The sequence below is a fragment of the Balaenoptera ricei genome (genome assembly GCF_028023285.1).
Source record: "Balaenoptera ricei isolate mBalRic1 chromosome 7 unlocalized genomic scaffold, mBalRic1.hap2 SUPER_6_unloc_1, whole genome shotgun sequence".
NCBI classification, from domain to species: Eukaryota; Metazoa; Chordata; class Mammalia; order Artiodactyla; family Balaenopteridae; genus Balaenoptera; species Balaenoptera ricei.
This window is the reverse complement of record NW_026777444.1, coordinates 993,103-1,010,667: the sequence shown is the minus strand read 5'-3', so window position 1 is coordinate 1,010,667 and position 17,565 is coordinate 993,103. Positions and strand designations below refer to the sequence as shown.

The 17,565-nt window shown below is 43.3% G+C and overlaps 1 protein-coding gene and 1 non-coding gene across 7 annotated transcripts in view; one reads left to right on the top strand and one right to left on the bottom strand.

Moving 5' to 3' along the window:
* The first annotated feature begins 227 nt into the window (after positions 1 to 227).
* EPB41L5 (erythrocyte membrane protein band 4.1 like 5) overlaps positions 228 to 17,565 on the top strand; it is a 139,662-nt gene continuing 122,324 nt past the window's right edge. For 2 of the 6 annotated variants that reach the window (XM_059912043.1, XM_059912040.1), the window contains exons 1-2: positions 228 to 405; positions 6,073 to 6,259. In XM_059912043.1, the coding sequence (XP_059768026.1) occupies positions 6,080 to 6,259 (180 nt within the window). In that variant the 5' untranslated portion in view covers positions 228 to 405; positions 6,073 to 6,079. Of the gene's footprint in view, positions 406 to 1,153; positions 1,256 to 5,461; positions 5,484 to 6,072; positions 6,260 to 17,565 lie in introns of those variants that run through there. The other 4 variants (XM_059912045.1, XM_059912044.1, XM_059912041.1 and 1 more) reach the window with 4 other exon arrangements.
* LOC132358204 (small nucleolar RNA SNORA42/SNORA80 family) lies at positions 13,521 to 13,630 on the bottom strand. Its single transcript, XR_009500482.1, has one exon. It is a non-coding gene; the product is annotated as a small nucleolar RNA SNORA42/SNORA80 family (small nucleolar RNA).

Genomic DNA, 17,565 nt, shown 5'->3' with positions numbered 1-17,565 from the left:
ATATTTGCCGCGTGAATTAACTTGTTGAAGGACTGACAGCATGACCTAGCGTCACTTCCGTCCGCAGGTTAAGCGGCGGGCGCGCACCCCCCGGGGACCGGGCTGCTGCAGAGCCGCTTTAAACCAGCCGCCAGAGCTCCGGCCAGGTCTTGCATAGCCGCTTTAACCCGAGCATCTCCCCGCCCCGCAACTTCCGGGGCGGTGTCGTTGCCCATTTAAGAGCGGCGTTCCCCGCCCCCGGGGCGGAGCTTAGGGGCTTTAAGGGGCGGGCTGGCGGCCGGGGTCCGCGGGGATTAGTGTGGTGGGCGCGCCTCTGGCCGCCATTTCTCGGCGTCTCCCCTGAGCCGCCCCCTGGCGCCTCGCGTGGGTCTCTCCCCTCTCGTGGCCGCGGGTGGTCGCCGCCAGGTAAGCGCGCCGCCCGCCCGGCTCCTCACGCCCTCCTCGCCGGCGCCGGGGCTGCGGCCTCGCCCGGGACCCTCGGGCCGCCCGGCGCGAGGGGTGGGCGGGCGGCGGCCGAGGGGCCGGGCGCGGACGGAGGGAGGCCGGGCCGGGCCGGGCCGGGCCGGGTGTCCACCTGCGGGCGGACGTGGCCGCTCGGGGACGCACCGCGGGCCGGTCGCGAGCGCGCTGGGCTGAGGCGCTCCGGGGGCGGACCGGCAGGTGTCCCGGGGTGGGGGTGGGGAAGGGGGGCTCCGGGGACCCCCCCCCCCACACCGCGGCCGGGCCGGACGCCGGGCTCCGGGGGGGTCGGCTTCGGTGGTACCTGCCCTTACGGTTCTGCCGTCAGAGCAACCACACCCGAGTCTTTTAGACCGTTTGGCAGCGTTTTAAGTGGATATTACGTGTTTTTTCCAGAATTGGGGGAAGGCTTCCCGTCGCTCCGTTGCTGTCCTACTGACACAGTGGATGGTTTCACAGGCGCTGGTTCGCAGGGTTTTCTCCTCGTTCTTTAGAAAACGACCTGTTTGCCCCGTCTGCTAAAGGCCTCCCTTGCAGACGCTCTCCGTGCTGGGATCACTGGGCGGGAGGGTGTCAGTCCCCTGGTGGTGGTGAGTAAGCCTGACCCTGGTCGACTGGGGTTTGTGCTGAGCCGGAAAGCCGTGCGGGAGCCGGCGCGTAGGGAGGCGTCCCGGGAGCGCTCCTCGCCGGCTGCCAGCGGGCGGTCTTTCCTTGGGGGGTGCGGTTGCCTACGGAGGACTGTGGCCACCGCTCACGTAGCAGAGTGTGCACGAATCACGGCAGACTTGAGATTTAGGTGTGTATTTAAAAAAACCAAAACTTCAGTGAACTTAGGTGGTAAAAGGACGACTTGAGTTTGCATGTTTCCGGTTGTAGGGGAAGCCCGCCTTAGTTCACAGCTGAGAAGTTAGACGTGGTAGATTCAAAACTCCTGTGTAAGAAATAGGCAAAACCCTACCACCCCGAACTCCCGTTGTATTCTTTCGGACAAGCTGTTCACGCAGCGCCTGATGCGCGTACTGCCGTGCTGGCTGGGCCGCCGTGGGGAGCGAGTCGGACTGGGTCCCTGTCCTTGTGTGTGGCTTAGTGGGGGAAACACCCAGTAAAATGGACAGACGGCGTGGCATTTAATTGCAGTCCCTCGAGTGTTACAAAGAGCGGTCTAGGGCTGCTGCAAGGAGACCCAACTCAGGCGGCACGGGATGCTTTTCTGAGGAAGAGGCGTTTCCAAGCAGCCGTCTGAAGGTGGCCGTGCGAAGTAGGAGAGGGTCGGGGAGCTGGCGTGGAGAGGGCACCCAGAAAGCCGGCACAGCTGGCGGAAAGGCGGCACCGCGGGCTCTCGGGCTGAGTGGAAGCCTGACCCGAGCGGGGCGAGCGCGGGGGTGGGCGCCCGAGGGTCCCGGCGGCGGGGAGCGAGGCCGGTAACGCTGGGTCCTTCACAGGGGTCGGCGGGGTGGCCGCTCAGAATCCGCTGCCGCGGCTCGAAGGAGGGGGCTGGGGAGGGTGGACGTGGGAGAACGGGTCGGCAGTACATTTATTAAACTTCGGACGTGTTCGTATGTTGGTATTAGGCAAGAACTGAGAACCTCCACAGGACCCTCTGCAGAGATAACCTTGCTTAAGTGTGCATGTCCTTCTCGTGCTTTTGTGTGTGTACAAGGTGTAAGAATATGTATATGGGTGCGCCCCACCCCAGTGTGGAGTGAACTATGCTCCTTTTTCTGATTTCATTTTTCACTTGTAGATTTTGTCAGTGTCTCTGTCAACTGTACTTTAAAAACAACTGTGTCGTGTGCCATTGTATGAACCATCATTTAACTACTTGCATGTTGATAGAGGTATTTAAAACTGTCTTAATCATGCCCTGAAAATTCTTGTTTCCGTAACTTGGAGCACATACGGGACATTTCTTTAGGCTGTCCTACTAGACGTAGGACTGCTGGGTGAAAGGGTGTGCACATTAACATTTCTCATAGTGTGCTGACTTCTTCCTGCAGGGGAACATGGTGTGAGAGTGATTGTTTTTCACATACCCTTTTCAGCACTGGGTATCTAGGGTCATTTAAATGACAGACAGTATCTTATTTTTTTAATTTGGATTTGCTTGGTTACTGGTGAGGTTGAACATCTTTGTAATGAATATTTTTATTGCATGTCAACTTTGAGACCTTGTTTCTTCATATCTTGTCTGTTCTTTCTCTTCTGGGTTGTTTATCTTAACAATTTGTGATAGTTCTTTATTAAACTGCCTATTAATCCTTCAAGAAATTTTTTGTGGAATTTCACCCTAATATATTATTTGTTTTTTTCTAGTACTCATTTCTTTTACTTCTTTAGTCCATCTGAAATTTGTTTTCATGTAAGTGCTTTCATATTCTTTTATAAAAGAACCTGTTGGGCTTCCCTGGTGGCACAGTGGTTAAGTATCCGCCTGCCAATGCAAAGGACACGGGTTCGAGCCCTGGCCTGGGAAGATCCCACATGCCGCGGAGCAATTAGGCCCGTGAGCCACAACTACTGAGCCTGCGCGTCTGGAGCCTGTGCTCCGCAACGGGAGAGGCCGCGACAGTGAGAGGCCCACGCACCGCAATGAAGAGTGGCCCCCGCTTGCCGCAACTAGAGAAAGCCCTCGCACAGAAACGAAGACCCAACACAGCCATAAATAAATAAATAAATAGCGTTCCCTTTAAAAAAATAAAATAAAATAAAAGAACCTGTTATTTGTGGCATGGAGTTTCATAGTTCAAAGTACATAGTTATTTAAATTATAAATAAGAAAGAAGTTGTGTTTTTCCTTAGCAGGTTAACTCTGCTTGTATGGTGAGTCTATTTTTTTTAAATTAATTAATTAATTTTTGGCTGCATTGGGTTTTTGTTGCTGCGCGCGGGCTTTCTCTAGTTGTGGCGAGCGGGGCTACTCCTTGCGGTGCGCGGGTTTCTCATTGCGGTGGCTTCTCTTGTTGCGGAGCACGGGCTCTAGGCTCACGGGCTTCAGTAGTTGTGGCTTGTGGGCTCTAGAGCGCAGGCTCAATAGTTGTGGCGCACGGGCTTAGTTGCTCTGCGGCATGTGGGATCTTTCTGAACCAGGGCTCGAACCCGTGTCCCTTGCGTTGACAGGCGGATTCTTAATCACTGCGCCACCAGGGAAGTCCACTGAGTCTGTTTTTAAGGTGTAGGGTGAGGTGAAAGAAAACTTGTTTTATAATTCATGTACTTCCTAGGAACCATAAAGTTGTATTTCACTTTGAACTTTTTTTCCCTTAGAAAAAACTTTTTTATTATGGAAAAATTCAACGTATACAGAAGTAGTCAGAATATAATTAGCCTCCATGCACCCGTCAGCCTCAACAGTTGTTGGCCAGTTATCTGGCCAATTTGTGTCCTCTCTCTTCCCGCTTAACTGCCTTCCTGGTATTATTTTGAGGCGAATACTAGACATCACATCATTCTTCTATAAATTTTTCAGTATGTACTTTTAAAAGATAAAGACTTTCTTTTTAAAACGTATCTTTAAAACCACTGTTTTATCCAAAAGAAAGTTGGCAGTACTTCCTTGATTATCATAAACAATCCACTTAGTGTTCAGATGTTTGTGTGTATAGTTGTGTCCTTAGGAAGTTCCAGTGACAGCTGTCATGGTTTTGCCAGTTTATCTGATTACATAGGAGTATGCGTACTTGTAAAATGAGGCTGTAATTCTCAATTGATAGCTACTGAATTTTTAAAAAATATGTCATTTATTTTAACACTTCAGCTTTTATTTTTATCATGTTTATAAATGCATCTATCTAGTTTACAGCATCAGCTGGTTATGCTAGACTTCTTATAAATTACATGTATAATAACAAATGCGTGACTTGAGAAAATATTTTAGTTTGAAATAATTTTAGACTTATGCTGAAGTTACAGTAGTACAGAGTTCCCATATACTTTTCACCTAGCTTCCCTCAATGATAACATCTGACAACCTAAAAGAATTTTTAGTTGAATTAGGATCTAAAAGTAGGCCCACACATGGTGATTTTTTGATATGTGTTTTAAGTCTCTTTGAATCTGCAATTTCCTTTGCAACTTTTTTTTTTTACCCCTTTGCAATTTATTTCTTGAATATGCTGAATTAAGTTTTAAGAAACAGATTCATCGTGTGTGTTTTATGTTTGTATCTTCATTCAGCATCTTTTTAGCTGTGGTCTTTGATAATTTCTTATCTGTATAATGTGAGTTTTGCATGAATAGTCCTATGATGTAGTAGAAAGACCAAGGTTTAGAGTCAGAAAATCAGAGTTTGAGCCCCTGTCTTCAGTATTTACTAAATAATGGACTTGGTCAGTGGTTTAATTTCTGTGACCCTTAGTTTGCTTATCAAAATAAGACAATATTATTTGGGGAGTTTTTCTGAGTACTCAGTAAGATTATTTACTGAACGTTTGTTGTACCTGATGATGAAATGTGCTGGGTGGCTACCTGTTCAAAGTAGGAATTGTGTCCTCAAGGAGCTTACAGTAGGGACCTCCCTGGTGGTCCGGTGGATAAGGCTCCACGCTCCCAACGCAGTGGGCTTGGGTCTGATCCCTGGTGGGGGAACTGGATCCCCGCGTGCATGCTGCAACTAAGACCCGGCACAGCTAAGTAAATAAATAAATAATAAAAATAAATAAATGAATAAGTAAGTAAATTTTTAAAAAGTTTTCAAAAAGGAGCTTACAATAAAGGAGATGGACATGTAAATGAATAATTAAAATCTGATTAGTGAGGCAGAAAAACATTTTCAAGGTTCAGTGAAAGTGTGATGATGGGAGTGACTGACTCTTTAGATGTCAGAATTTCCTCAGGGGAGGGTTAGGGGGAGTTAAGTTAACAGGGGTTAGGAGGGGTTCTCTGACATAGGGCGTTAGAAGTCTGCGGTGACAAGTGCGACCTTTGACAGGCCGCTGAAATGAGACTGGCCAGCAAGGTGCAAAGGGAGCAATGCCCGAAAAGAACCCTGGGGAGAAGGAGACTGGGGCCACACGTTACATATGAGGGTTTGTAATCTGAAAAGCTATCTGAAATTTCATAGTAATTTATAAATTACTATTAAATTCATAGAAATTTCATAGTAAAAATACAAAAATAATCATCTATTTCAAATGTAATTCAAATATAAGTTTTTATCAAATATTCTATTACAGATTTTAAATTGCTACTTAATAGTAGCTAATCTGGCCAGAGAAGAAATGGAACTTCTTAGGATGGTTGTTATTATCAAGGGGCACCTTAGTGTATGGCATCGTCTCCTAATGTTTGTAGGGGTATTTGGCTGTTGTACATATAAATTACTGGCCCAAAAGACCTGTTGAACTTCATAAATGTTTGCCCTTCTCTTACCAGATAGCTCCTTACAAAAAAGTCCAGAAAGTTTAGAAGTGCTGTGAGCTGTAGCCATATTTTAGGTTAAGGTCTTTAAAAACTCAACTGAAGTAGCCAGTATTCATAATACTTTTTTCAAATTTACTTGGCCAGATGCTCTTTTAATAACGTATCTCCTAGTGCCCACAGAACTTTACTAAATTACACCATTTGTCTGACAGCCAATTGCGGGAGACCTCTGACAGCTTTTCCTGTCTTTCGCAGTGACAAAATGCTGAGCTTCTTCCGCAGAACGCTCGGCCGCCGGTCGATGCGCAGACAGGCCGAGAGGGACCGGCTCCGCGAGGCCCAGCGTGCAGCCACGCACATCCCTGCGGCCGGGGACGCGAGGGCCGTCATCACCTGCCGAGTGTCCCTCCTGGACGGGACCGATGTCAGCGTGGACTTGCCGGTACGGTTTGCTGACTTGCACGTTCGTGCTGAGGTCACGTGCTTCTCTGGAGCTGCGGGGAGGGGCGGAGGATCAGGTCACGTGGCAGGCGGGACCCGCGCCCGCCGCACGGGTGCGTGGATCAGGTGGCCTTCGATAGCGGGAGCGCTGGGACTTCTCTGGAGTTAGTGGCACTTCACTGGAACTTTCGGATGTTAGGGCGGTTTGCTGGTGTGAGTCTTCTGCGTGCGTGTTTGTGTGTTCTCCACGGTGGCAGCACGCCCTGTGCTTCCCGGGCCTTCCTCCCAGTCCTTGTTGCGCAGTTATTAAAGCGGTGAGAATCTCTGGGGACGATGACGACACTTACATGGATACCGTAAGACGTTTAATTCTCTGTATTTTTTGTAGTTTTCAAAACACTCCTCACTTTCCTCAAAACAAATACTTCCTGCCCACTTCGGTGTGCTTGTAGACGTTTTAATGGAACGAAGTGAGGAAAAGGACTTCGTTCATACCCCTCAGCTGTGGCTGCCCATCTCTTTGTTCCCAAAGTAGTTTGCAGGGTAGGTTTTCCATACACTGTGATCTTTATTTCAAGGTTGGATGTTGTAATTATATTCACATTTTGGGGAGATTTCTTTTGCAGTTATGAATAATCATAACTCACAGTGTGAAACAATCCAGTATATCTGAAAGGAGTTAACTTATTCCTTGCAGGTCTCTTTTTTTGAGGGGAGGGGAGGTAGCTCTGTGGGGGGTGTGGAGCTTCTTTCTGAGCTGTTTGCTAATACCAAATCTCTTTCTCATGTCTTTGCCCTGTATTAAAAGGTTTACGTGACTAAGCTGTAAAATGTGCAATTTGAGGTGTCACTGAATGTTCCACAGTGTCTTCCCGCCCTACAGACTCCTTTAGTGCACATTCATTCACGCAAAATGCAATTAAAGAACACTTAGTGCGAAGCGGTAGCCTGGGTGCTGCAGTGGTGCTTGGTCGGACGAGCCGTGGACGGCCTTAGACTCACAGAGTGAGAGATGAAGGGACTGGGTAGTTTGTTTAAACGAATATTCTGATTAACTGAGTAATTTAGAATGTACTACTAGGTATGTACATTTTACGTTTTCAAAATAATGGAATATGATAAAATTAAGACAGGATATCTTGAAGTGTTTTGAACTCATGTTTTTGAGTATTTATTATATTTGTACATTAGACTGGGCATTTTAAGGGTTTTTGATTCTGAAAGACTTTAATGCATTTAAATTTTCTTCCTGTAAGGGCTTCTTGAGGGTTTGTCTGATGTTCCAACATGTGCTCCTTTGTGAGGGTAGTTTTCATATTTATTTGATAAGTATCTCAAGAGTTCTGTGTACTAGTCCACTGAAATATGCTTAGGTATGTGGTGAAAATGTTGAGATTGCTGTGTAGGAGAGTGAAAGGAAGTTTCTCATTACCTAATGTTGGAAGTATGAAGTCTCGAGGGTGTTGATGGAGAAGCTGACACCAGGAAGGTAGAATAAATGGCTAGTGACTAGTTTAGAATGCTTTCCCTTGCTTGGTGCGCTCAGTGAGGGCGTGTGTGATACTCCATCAGGCCAGAAATGTTAGCCCGCCTTGCGCGCACACAGCTGCAGCGAAAAAGCCAGGAGTTTTACGTTTGTCTCTCTGCAGCCAGAGCGGTCGCCTTTTCAGCTCTGCAGGGGAAATCCTCGCGTTAATAAGCTAACTCTGGATGCTTACGTGGATATAAAATGGGCATTGCCCTCCCAGCTAAACTGCCTTACTAAAGAAAATGGCCAGAAGAATAGTAATTTCTGGGAAGAAAAGGTTTTCTCTCTTTCTTTAATTTTTTAATACAAACTTATTTATTTATTTTTGGCTGCGTTGGGTCTTTGTTGCTGCACATGGGCTTTCTCTAGTTGCAGCAAGCGAGGGCTACTCTTTGTTGCGGTGCACGGGCTTCTCATTGTGGTGGCTTCTCTTGTTGCGGAGCACAGGCTCTAGGCACATGGTCTCAGTAGTTGTGGCACACGGGCTCTAGAGCACAGGCTCAGTAGTTGTGGCGCACGGCCTTAGTTGCTCCGGGGCATGTGGGATCTTCCCGGACCAGGGCTCGAACCCGTGTCCCCTGCATTGGCAGGCAGATTCTTAACCACTGCGCCACCAGGGATGTCCAGGTTTTCCCTTTTTTTGATTTAGCTTCTCAGCCAGTCTAGTATGACTCTGAAAGAAGATTTAGAGTTGACCTTAGAAATTGAATGAAGCACATACTTATTTCCCATTGGGTTTCGCGTCAGTATTGATCATAGCAAGCAGCATGGAACTCAGATGATTGTCCAGGCAATATGCAAGGGATTATCTGCAGAGAAATCTAGATCTATATACTTCAAATTAATGTATACTTAGTAGTAATAGTCATGTTCTTTCTTCGGTTCTCCTTTCCTCTCAAGATTGGGGGAGGAATTTAAATACCTTCTACTTCCTTTTTTTTAAGGAATTAACGTAGTGAGAGTGCCTTTCAGTAAATGATAAAGGCAAGGCATCAGATAGAAATTTCTGATTATCTGGTTTTTAAACTTTCTCTTTGGGAATGCCATAGTAACTCCTTTGATTTATGAGCTTAGTATTGTTTAGTAAATAGCCTGTCTTGTAAAACTCTGCGTCTCCTAAGTTTTCAATTAATGGGAAATATTTGATTAACCATTAGATAATAATTTTTATATATCCTCTTTGCTGATACAGATGCTGAAATCTTTAAATTATATAGACCATTGTATCTTAAAATAACTGAAAAAACATCCTGTGTTCACGAATTGTAAGACTTAACATTGTTGAGATGGCAATATACCCAAAACTGATTTACAGATTCAGCATAATCCCCACCAGAATATCAGCTGATTTATTTGTGGAAATTGACAAGCTGATTTTCAAATTCATATGGAATTTGAAGGACCCAGAAATAGCAAAGGACCCAGAATAGCCAAAACAATATTTGAAAAAGAACAAAGTCGTAGGACTCACATTTCCCAGTTTTAAGACTTAACTGTAAAGCAATAGTAATCTAGATGGTGTGCTTTGCTGGCGCAAGGACCAATGGAACAGAATAGAGAACCCAGAAATAAACCCACACATCTATGGTCAGTTGATTTTTGACAGGGTGCCAGAGCCATTCGATGAGGGAAAGAATGGTCTTTTCAACAAGTGGTGCTAGAACTGAGTAGCCACATGCAAAAGAATGAAGTTGGACCCTTAACTCCTACATACACAAAAATTAACTCAAAATGGATCAAAGTCCTGAACATAAGACTATAATACTCTTAGAAGAAAATTCAGGGATATATCTTCATGACCTTGGATTTGATACCAGTTTCTTGGATATGACACCAAAAACATGAACAACAAAAGAATAAATAAATTGAACTTAATCAAAATTATAACCTTTGTGCCTCAGAGGACACCATCAAGAGAGTGAAAAGACTCTCACAGAATGAGAGGAAGTATTTGAAAATTATATATCTGATAAGTAACTAGAACATGTGAAAAATTGTTAGAACCCAATAGTAAAAAGACAAATAACCCAATTTAAAAATGGGCAAAGGATCTGAATAGACATTCCTCCAAATAGGATATGCAAATGACCAACAAGCACATGAAATGCTTGACATCATTAGTTGTCAGAGAAATGCAAATAAAAAACATGAGATACTACTTCACACCAACTAGGAAGGCTAAAAAAAAATGCCAGGTAATATCAAGAGTTGGTGAGGATGTGGAGAAATCTGAACCCTCTTACATGTTTTAGCAGGAATGTTAAGGTGGTCCAGCTGCTGCTCTGGAAAACAGTCTGGCAGTTCCTCAAATGATTAAACATAGTTACCATGTCATCTGGCAGTTCCACTTCTAGGTATATGCCCAGGAGAATTGGAAACACGCTTACACAAAAGCTTGTACACAGGTTTCCATAGCAGCATCACTCTGAATAGCCAGAAGGTGGGAGCAGCCCAGACAGGCAAGTGTCAGCCGATGAACAGATAAATAAAATGTGTTATATCTGTATAATGGGGTACTGTCAGTACTTGACCGTAAAGGAAATGGTACTGATACATGCTACATGGATGAACTTTGAAAACGTTATACTAGGTGAAAGAAACCAGTCACAAAAGACCATGTATTATGTGATTCCGTTCGCATGAAAGTCCAGAATAGAGAAATCCAAAGGGGAAAAAAAAAGCACATTAGAGGTTGCTTAGGACAGATGGGTGGGGACAGAGAGGATGGTGTGAAGGGTGGTTGGGGCCAGTAGCTAAAGGATATGAGGTTTCTTTTTGAGGCGATGAAGATTTTCAAAAAGTAGTTGTGGGGATGGTTGTATATATCTGTGAATATACCTTTGAATTATATACTTTTAATGGGTGAGTGGTGTGTGGTGTGTGATTTATATCTCAGAGCTGTTTAAGAATGCATGGATTTTTGTATACTTGTGTTTTATTCCACTTAAAGTTTTTTTAGTCGCTAAGAAACATGATAAAAGTGACATACAGCTTTGATTTAAAGGTGATATGCTTGATTCATTACAGGGAAAAAAAGTAAGAGACTACAGTAATAAAGGCACAAGATGATGGGGCTGCAGAATAACTGTGGCTGTAAGTTTGCAGTGGAAGAAATGCTTTGTACATGGATATGGAGGTGGAGAATGTAGATTAGAAATGAGTAAAATATAATTCTCACTCTGGTGTAGAGGGTAATGTTGATTGTGTGGAAGATCAGGAGAGGGTAGTCGGCTGTCATGCAGAGAAGGGGTAAAGGGATGAAGTGGGAAAAAGAGCTTCAGTGGGATGTGTTTGGAAGCCATATTTCAGAAGGTTTAAAGGAATTATTAGGGACAATCATATATTTTTGGGGTCTCTTATAGTCCCTTGTACCCAGTGGGTGCTTAATAAATATTGTTTAGTTGTCTGAGGGAGTGCATGAAGGGAAAACGGGGGATTGACACACGAGAATTGGCAAGGAAGAAAGAAAATAGCACAGCAGCTAGAGCATGGCTGGATAGGGGAGATCTGAGTTTGTCGAAATGGTTTTACATACACAGGTAGAAATGATAGGAACGTTCTAGGAGGAATACCATCTTATGCTGAGAAAGATAGAAGACTGATGGGAAGATGCTCTCTTGATGGTCTTAATCTTCCACAAAAGAGGTTATGAAGTGAGGACTGTGTCTGAATGAGGTGGTGACCTAGAGGAATTTGTTAGGAAAGAAAAGAATATAAATAGCAAGCACTAGTCTAGATTTAACTGAAACAAGAAACTGTAGTTTGCCAGAGCTGTGTGGATCTTTGTTTCACTTCTTGTTTTCTGCTTGGTTCGTATTCAGTAGCTGCAAGATGAGAGGGTGTATGAAAATGAGTAGGAGGTCGACCCTGGGATCAGGGATTTCACATCCCTATTCTACACACTGTGGCCACACTGGACCATCTTACTCTTTGCCCAGACATGGTAGACTATTTTACAACTCTGTGCCTTTGCATAGGGTTTATACTCACTGGAATTATAGGTACAGAGTAGCACAGGAAGGAGGGTTCAGGGTCTGGCTTTTTTGGAAGGTAACATAGATGTACTCATTCTTGAAGTCAGAGTTCATTGGAGACCTAAAGGACGTTCTGAGCAGAAAGAACTGCATTTTGCTAAGGCTCAGAGGTATGACTTACTAGGGAAATTGTAAGCAGGTGAAAATGCTGGAGTGACAGGAGATGAGGCTGTAAGAGTGAGCAAGGAACAGTAGGAGAGACTGTTCATGCCCTGGAATTCGCACTTTAATCTGTAGAGGAAGAGGAATAATTTTTTAAGGATGAGAGTGACATTCTGTTTTGCAGTTTTAGGAAGAATCACATTGGCAGCTTCTGCCACTTTGTCTTCTAACTCTTGCCTGCCTCGAGTCTGTCTCTGTCCTCAACCCCACCATAGACTGTCAAGACTTCATATCTTCCTTCATTTTGTTTTTACCTAAAGTGGCAGAGTTGTATCAACCCTTCCAGGCCCAATTTCAGATATAAATTCCTCTGAAGGCTTTACTAGTTTTAAGCAGACTTAACTCACCCTCATTTCCTTAGCATTTTGTCGATACTGCAAGGATAACACTCATATTGATTGTGTTTAAACTAGTTGTGTATGATTTTATTCTTAGTAAGGACCTTGTGATTGCTTGAGGACAAGAAGTAAACACATATTCATCTATATACCTCTAGCAGCTAATGCATAATAGGTGTCATCCAGTAATTGTTGAATAGAATTGAATGATACATTATGTCAAAAATGTTATTTCCTGTGAATTTTTAAGTGCGTAATGAAATGAAAAACCCTTAAGAGAGTATGGAATGGGAAAGAAACAAAAACACTAATTCAAAAAGACACGTGCACCCCAGTGTTCATAGCAGCACAATTTACAATAGCCAAGACATGGAAGCAACCCAAGTGTCCATCAACAGATGAATAGGTAAAGAAGATGTGGTACATATATACAGTGGAATACCACTCAGCCCTAAAGAGGATGAAATTTTGCCTTTTGCAACAACACAGATGGACTTGAAGGGTGTTATGCTAAGTGAAATAAGTCAGAGACAGACAAATACTGTATGATAATCACTTATATGTGGAATCTAAAAAATAAAACGAACTACTGAATACAACAAAAAAGAAGCAGACTCACAGATATAAAGAACAAACTAGTGGTTACCAGTGGGGAGAGGGAAAAAGAGAGGGGCAAGTTAGGGGGAGGGGATTAAGAGGTACAAGTGACTGTATAAAATGAATAAGCTACAAGGATATATTGTACAGCACAGGGAATACAGCCAATATTTTATAGTAAGTGTAGAGTATAACCTTTAAAAATTGTGAATCACTATATTGTACACCTGTAATATATAATGTACATCAACTATACTTCAATAAAAAAATTTTTTAGAGACAATTTTTTTAAATTTATTTATTTTTGGCTGCATTGGGTCTTCGTTGCTGCGTGCAGGCTTCTCATTGCAGTGGCTTCTCTTGTAGTGGAGCACGGGTTCTAGGCACGCGGGCTTCAGTAGTTGTGGCGTGTGGGCTCAGTAGTTGTGGCTCACAGGCTCTAGAGTGCAGGCTCAGTAGTTGTGGCGCACGGGCTTAGTTGCTCCACGGCATGTGGGATCTTCCGGGATCAGGGCTTGAACCCGTGTCCCCTGCATTGGCAGGCGGATTCTTTTTTTTTTTTTATTTTTTATTTTTTATTTTTTTTATTTTTATTTTTTTTTCCACTGTGCAACCCGCTTCAGTGCCTGCAGCCTACGGGCAGAGGCCAGGCAATGGTTCAGGGCCAGTTTGCTCTGGCATGGGACACTGGCAGGCGGATTCTTAACCACTGCACCACCAGGGATGTCCATAGAGACAATATTAAAAACAACAAAAAAGTATTTACTTATTGTCTGAGACTTATTTTCATGAAAACAGTATAGTTCTTTTTCATGCTGACTGGACTCCAGATGAAAGTTTTTAAAATATTCATGCTATCCCTGAATTTCAAATTAAGATGTTTTGGGAGATTCTCATTTTGAGATGTCAGATTTCTGTTAGTTTGAGCATTATTAACATCAGGAACCTGCAAATACCTTGTGTTCACTATTGGTTGGCCTATAATTAGTCTCTATTAAGGAGTCAATACATACCCTTGAAAAGATTTTTATTCTGAGGAGGCAGCTACCCAGCTGGCAGAAGCCCATTCTCTCTTTTCTCAAAACACAACTCCCATGTTTCAAGAAGCTGGCAGATGATGCTTTGGCAGAATAAAGATGAGGATGAGAGCCGAATAAGGGAGCCAGGCTTCCCTTTGGTCTTTGAAGCAAATACAGAATGTTGATGGAATCTGAAATTGGTTCTAGAAATGCACCTTAGAATGAAGGTAATGGAAGCATGTAACTTTAGTACCAGATAAGTAAATATTTCTGTGACTTCCTGCTATAACTTAGAAATATTTTGTGTTCCTTTTAGGATCATTGCCATTTGCAAATTTTTTGCGTAATTGCTATTTTCTATTTAAGTTTGTTAGCACTGCTCTGGGGCTTAGTTATTGTAAGTATGATTTAAAATTAAAAGCTTTCTTTGTCATTTCCAGTAACAACTGTCTCTTCCCTTCCTTTGTCCATATTTCTCTTTTCCATCATGTTAGTGGAAAAAATATGTTCAAATGTTTGAATTCAGGTCTTAATCTTTACCTCCATTGTTGTCTTGATATTTGGTATCTGCCCCCTGACTGTGTCCTCAAGAATAAATCATGACAGCACTCTCCAAAGTTCTCTACCTCTAGAAATCCTCACTCCTAACATTTCTTTTTTTAATTTTATTTTTTTATTTTTGGCTGCATTGGGTCTTCGTTTCTGTGCACGGGCTTTTCTTTGGTTGCGGTGAGCGGGGGCTACTCTTCGTTGCGATGCACAGGCTTCTCATCGCGGTGGCTTCTCTTGTTGTGGAGCACGGGCTCTAGGCGCGTGGGCTTCAGTAGTTGTGGCATGCGGGCTCAGTAGTTGTGGCTCATGGGCTCTAGAGCGCAGGCTCAGTAGTTGTGGCACACGGGCTTAGTTGCTCCTCAGCCAGGGATCAAACCCATGTCCCCTGCATTGGTGGGCAGATTCTCAACCACTGCACCACCAGGGAAGCGCTTTTTTTTTGATGTGAACCTTTTTTTTTTTTTAAGTCTTTATTGAATTTATTACAATATTGCTTCTGTTTTATGTTTTGGTTTTTCGGCCCTGAGGCATGTAGGATCTTAGCTCCCTGACCAGGGATCAAACTCGCACCCGCTGCATTGGAAGGCAAAGTCTTATCCACTGGAACGCCAGGGAAGTCCCTTAAAATTTCTTTACCTGAATTCCCTACCCCTCTTCCATCAAACTTTCACGGAGTGATACATTATAATGAAAGGAATGTATCTAGTGTTCCTTTCCCCTTCCCTTTGGAATGGGAGTGAATCACAGACCTGAAAAGTTGTTTGTTGAATGGGAAGTGATTGACTATGGTTTTCTGATTCTTGGGCCTCTCCTCTAGGACTCACCTGCACCCCCACTAATTTCTCAGAGCTAAATGGAGCTGATACAGACTAGGGTTGAGCTCTTTCTGTTGTTACACATAATCCAGAGAAGCGTATTCATCCTAATGAATATAGCAAAATAAGGAGACAAATTTAAAATAAAGGACAAATTAGTGAGTGGGAAGATCATAGTTAGGAACTCTTCTCATAGGAGGAAAGAAATTACAAAATAGGAAGCATAAGAGAAAAGTTAAGAAATGGAAGATAAGTCTCTATTCCCCTAAGATTAGGAACAAGACAAGGATGCCTGCTTTCAGCACTATTATTCAACATAGTATTGGAAGTTCTAGCCAGAGCAGTTAGGCAGAAAAAAGAAATGATAGGCATCCAAATTCTAAGGGAAAAAGTAAAATTATTTCTGTTCAAGATGACTTGATCTTATAAGTAGGAAACCCTAAAGATTCCACAGTAAAACTATTAGAGCTAATAAAAGAATTCAGAAACGTTGCAGGATACAAGATCAGCCAACAAGAATCAAGTGCACGTCTATACACTAGTAGTGAGCAATCCAAAAATGAAATTAAGACAATAATTCCTTTACTATAGCATCAAGGAGAATAAAATACTTAGGAATAAGTTTAACCAAGGAGGCAAAAAACGGGTACACTGAAAACTACAAAACGTTACTGAAATGAAAGAATATCTAAAGAAAAGATAACCCATGTTCATGGATTGAAAGATTAATATTGTTAAGAGGACAGTACTACCCAAAGTGATCTGTAGATTCAGTGCACTCCATATCAAAATTCTAAGAACATTTTTTGCACACATAGGAGAGACCATCCTAAAATTCATATGGAATCTCATGGGACTCCAAATAGCCAGAACAGTCTTGAAAAAGAAGGAAAAGGTTGAGCTTGCATGTCCTGATTTGAAAACTTATTACCAAGCTATAGTAATGAAAACAGTGTGGTTCTAGCATACAGACAGACATGCAGACCAATGGAACAGAATGGCGAGTCTAGAAATAAACCTTCGAATACATGGTCAAATGATCTTCTGCAGAGGTGCTAACGCCATTCAATGAGGGAAGAGTCTTTTCAGCAATTGGTGCTGGGAAAATTGAATATCCACATGCAAAAGAATGAAGTTGGATTGTTATGTTACACCATATACAAACATTAACTCAAAATGGATCAAAGACGACTGTGGTATTGTGATTTATAATAAATATATATTTGATCCTTGTCGTGTTTCTGGCACAGAGCTCCAAAAGCCCTTGGAATTTCCTAAGTCAGGAGAGCCCTGAAAGTGTTTTTGTTATGTTAACAAAGCCCCTAGGTAGCCCACTGATAGGGACTGGTTGACTGGGGGACTCACCATGTGATTAGGAGGTTGGAAGCTGGTACCCCTGCCCCCACCCCAGCTGGGAGGGAGGAGGGGCCAGAGATTGAGTTCAGTCCCCAGTGGCCAGTGATTTAATCGGTCATGCCTATTTAATGAGACTTCCATAAAGACCCTGAAGGACAGGTTTGGAGAGCTTCTGGGTTGGTGAACCAGAACGCTTCCACGTGCTGGGTCCCAAAGTCCACTGGGACAGAAGCTCTTGTGTTTGGGACCTCGCCCTGTGTATCTCCTCATCTGGCTGTTAATTTGTATCTGCTGATATCCTTTGTAATAAACTGTTAATCTAGTGAGTAAACTGATTTCCTGAGTTCTGTGAACTGTTGTAGCAAGTTCATTGAAGCCAAGGAGGGGGTCATGAGAAGCCGTTTAATAGCCAGTTGGTCAGACACACCCATAGCAACCTGGACCTGCGATTGGCATCGGAAGTGGGAGCAGTCTTGTGGGACTGAGCTCGTAACCGGTGGAGTCTGATGCTCTCTCCAGGGAGACAGGGTGAGAATTGAGTTTGTCTGACACGCAGTCAGTCTCCTTGGAGAACTGAGTTAATTGCTTGGTTGTGAGGAAGACACGGACACATCCGAGTGGGTGTAGAATCAGAATGACAAAATTTTAAGTGTGAGAGCTAAAACTATGAAACTTGTAGAAGAAAACATAGGGGAAAATCTTCATGACATTAGATCTGGCAGTGTTTTTTTGGATATGACAATAAAATGTAGGCAGCACAAGAAAAAATAAATAAGTTGGACTTCATCAAAATTAAAAACTTTCGTGCATTAAAGGATACTCACTATCAAGAGAGTAAAAAGACAACCCACAGAATGGGAGAAAATATTTGCAAATTGTGTATCTGATAATGGATTAATATAGAGA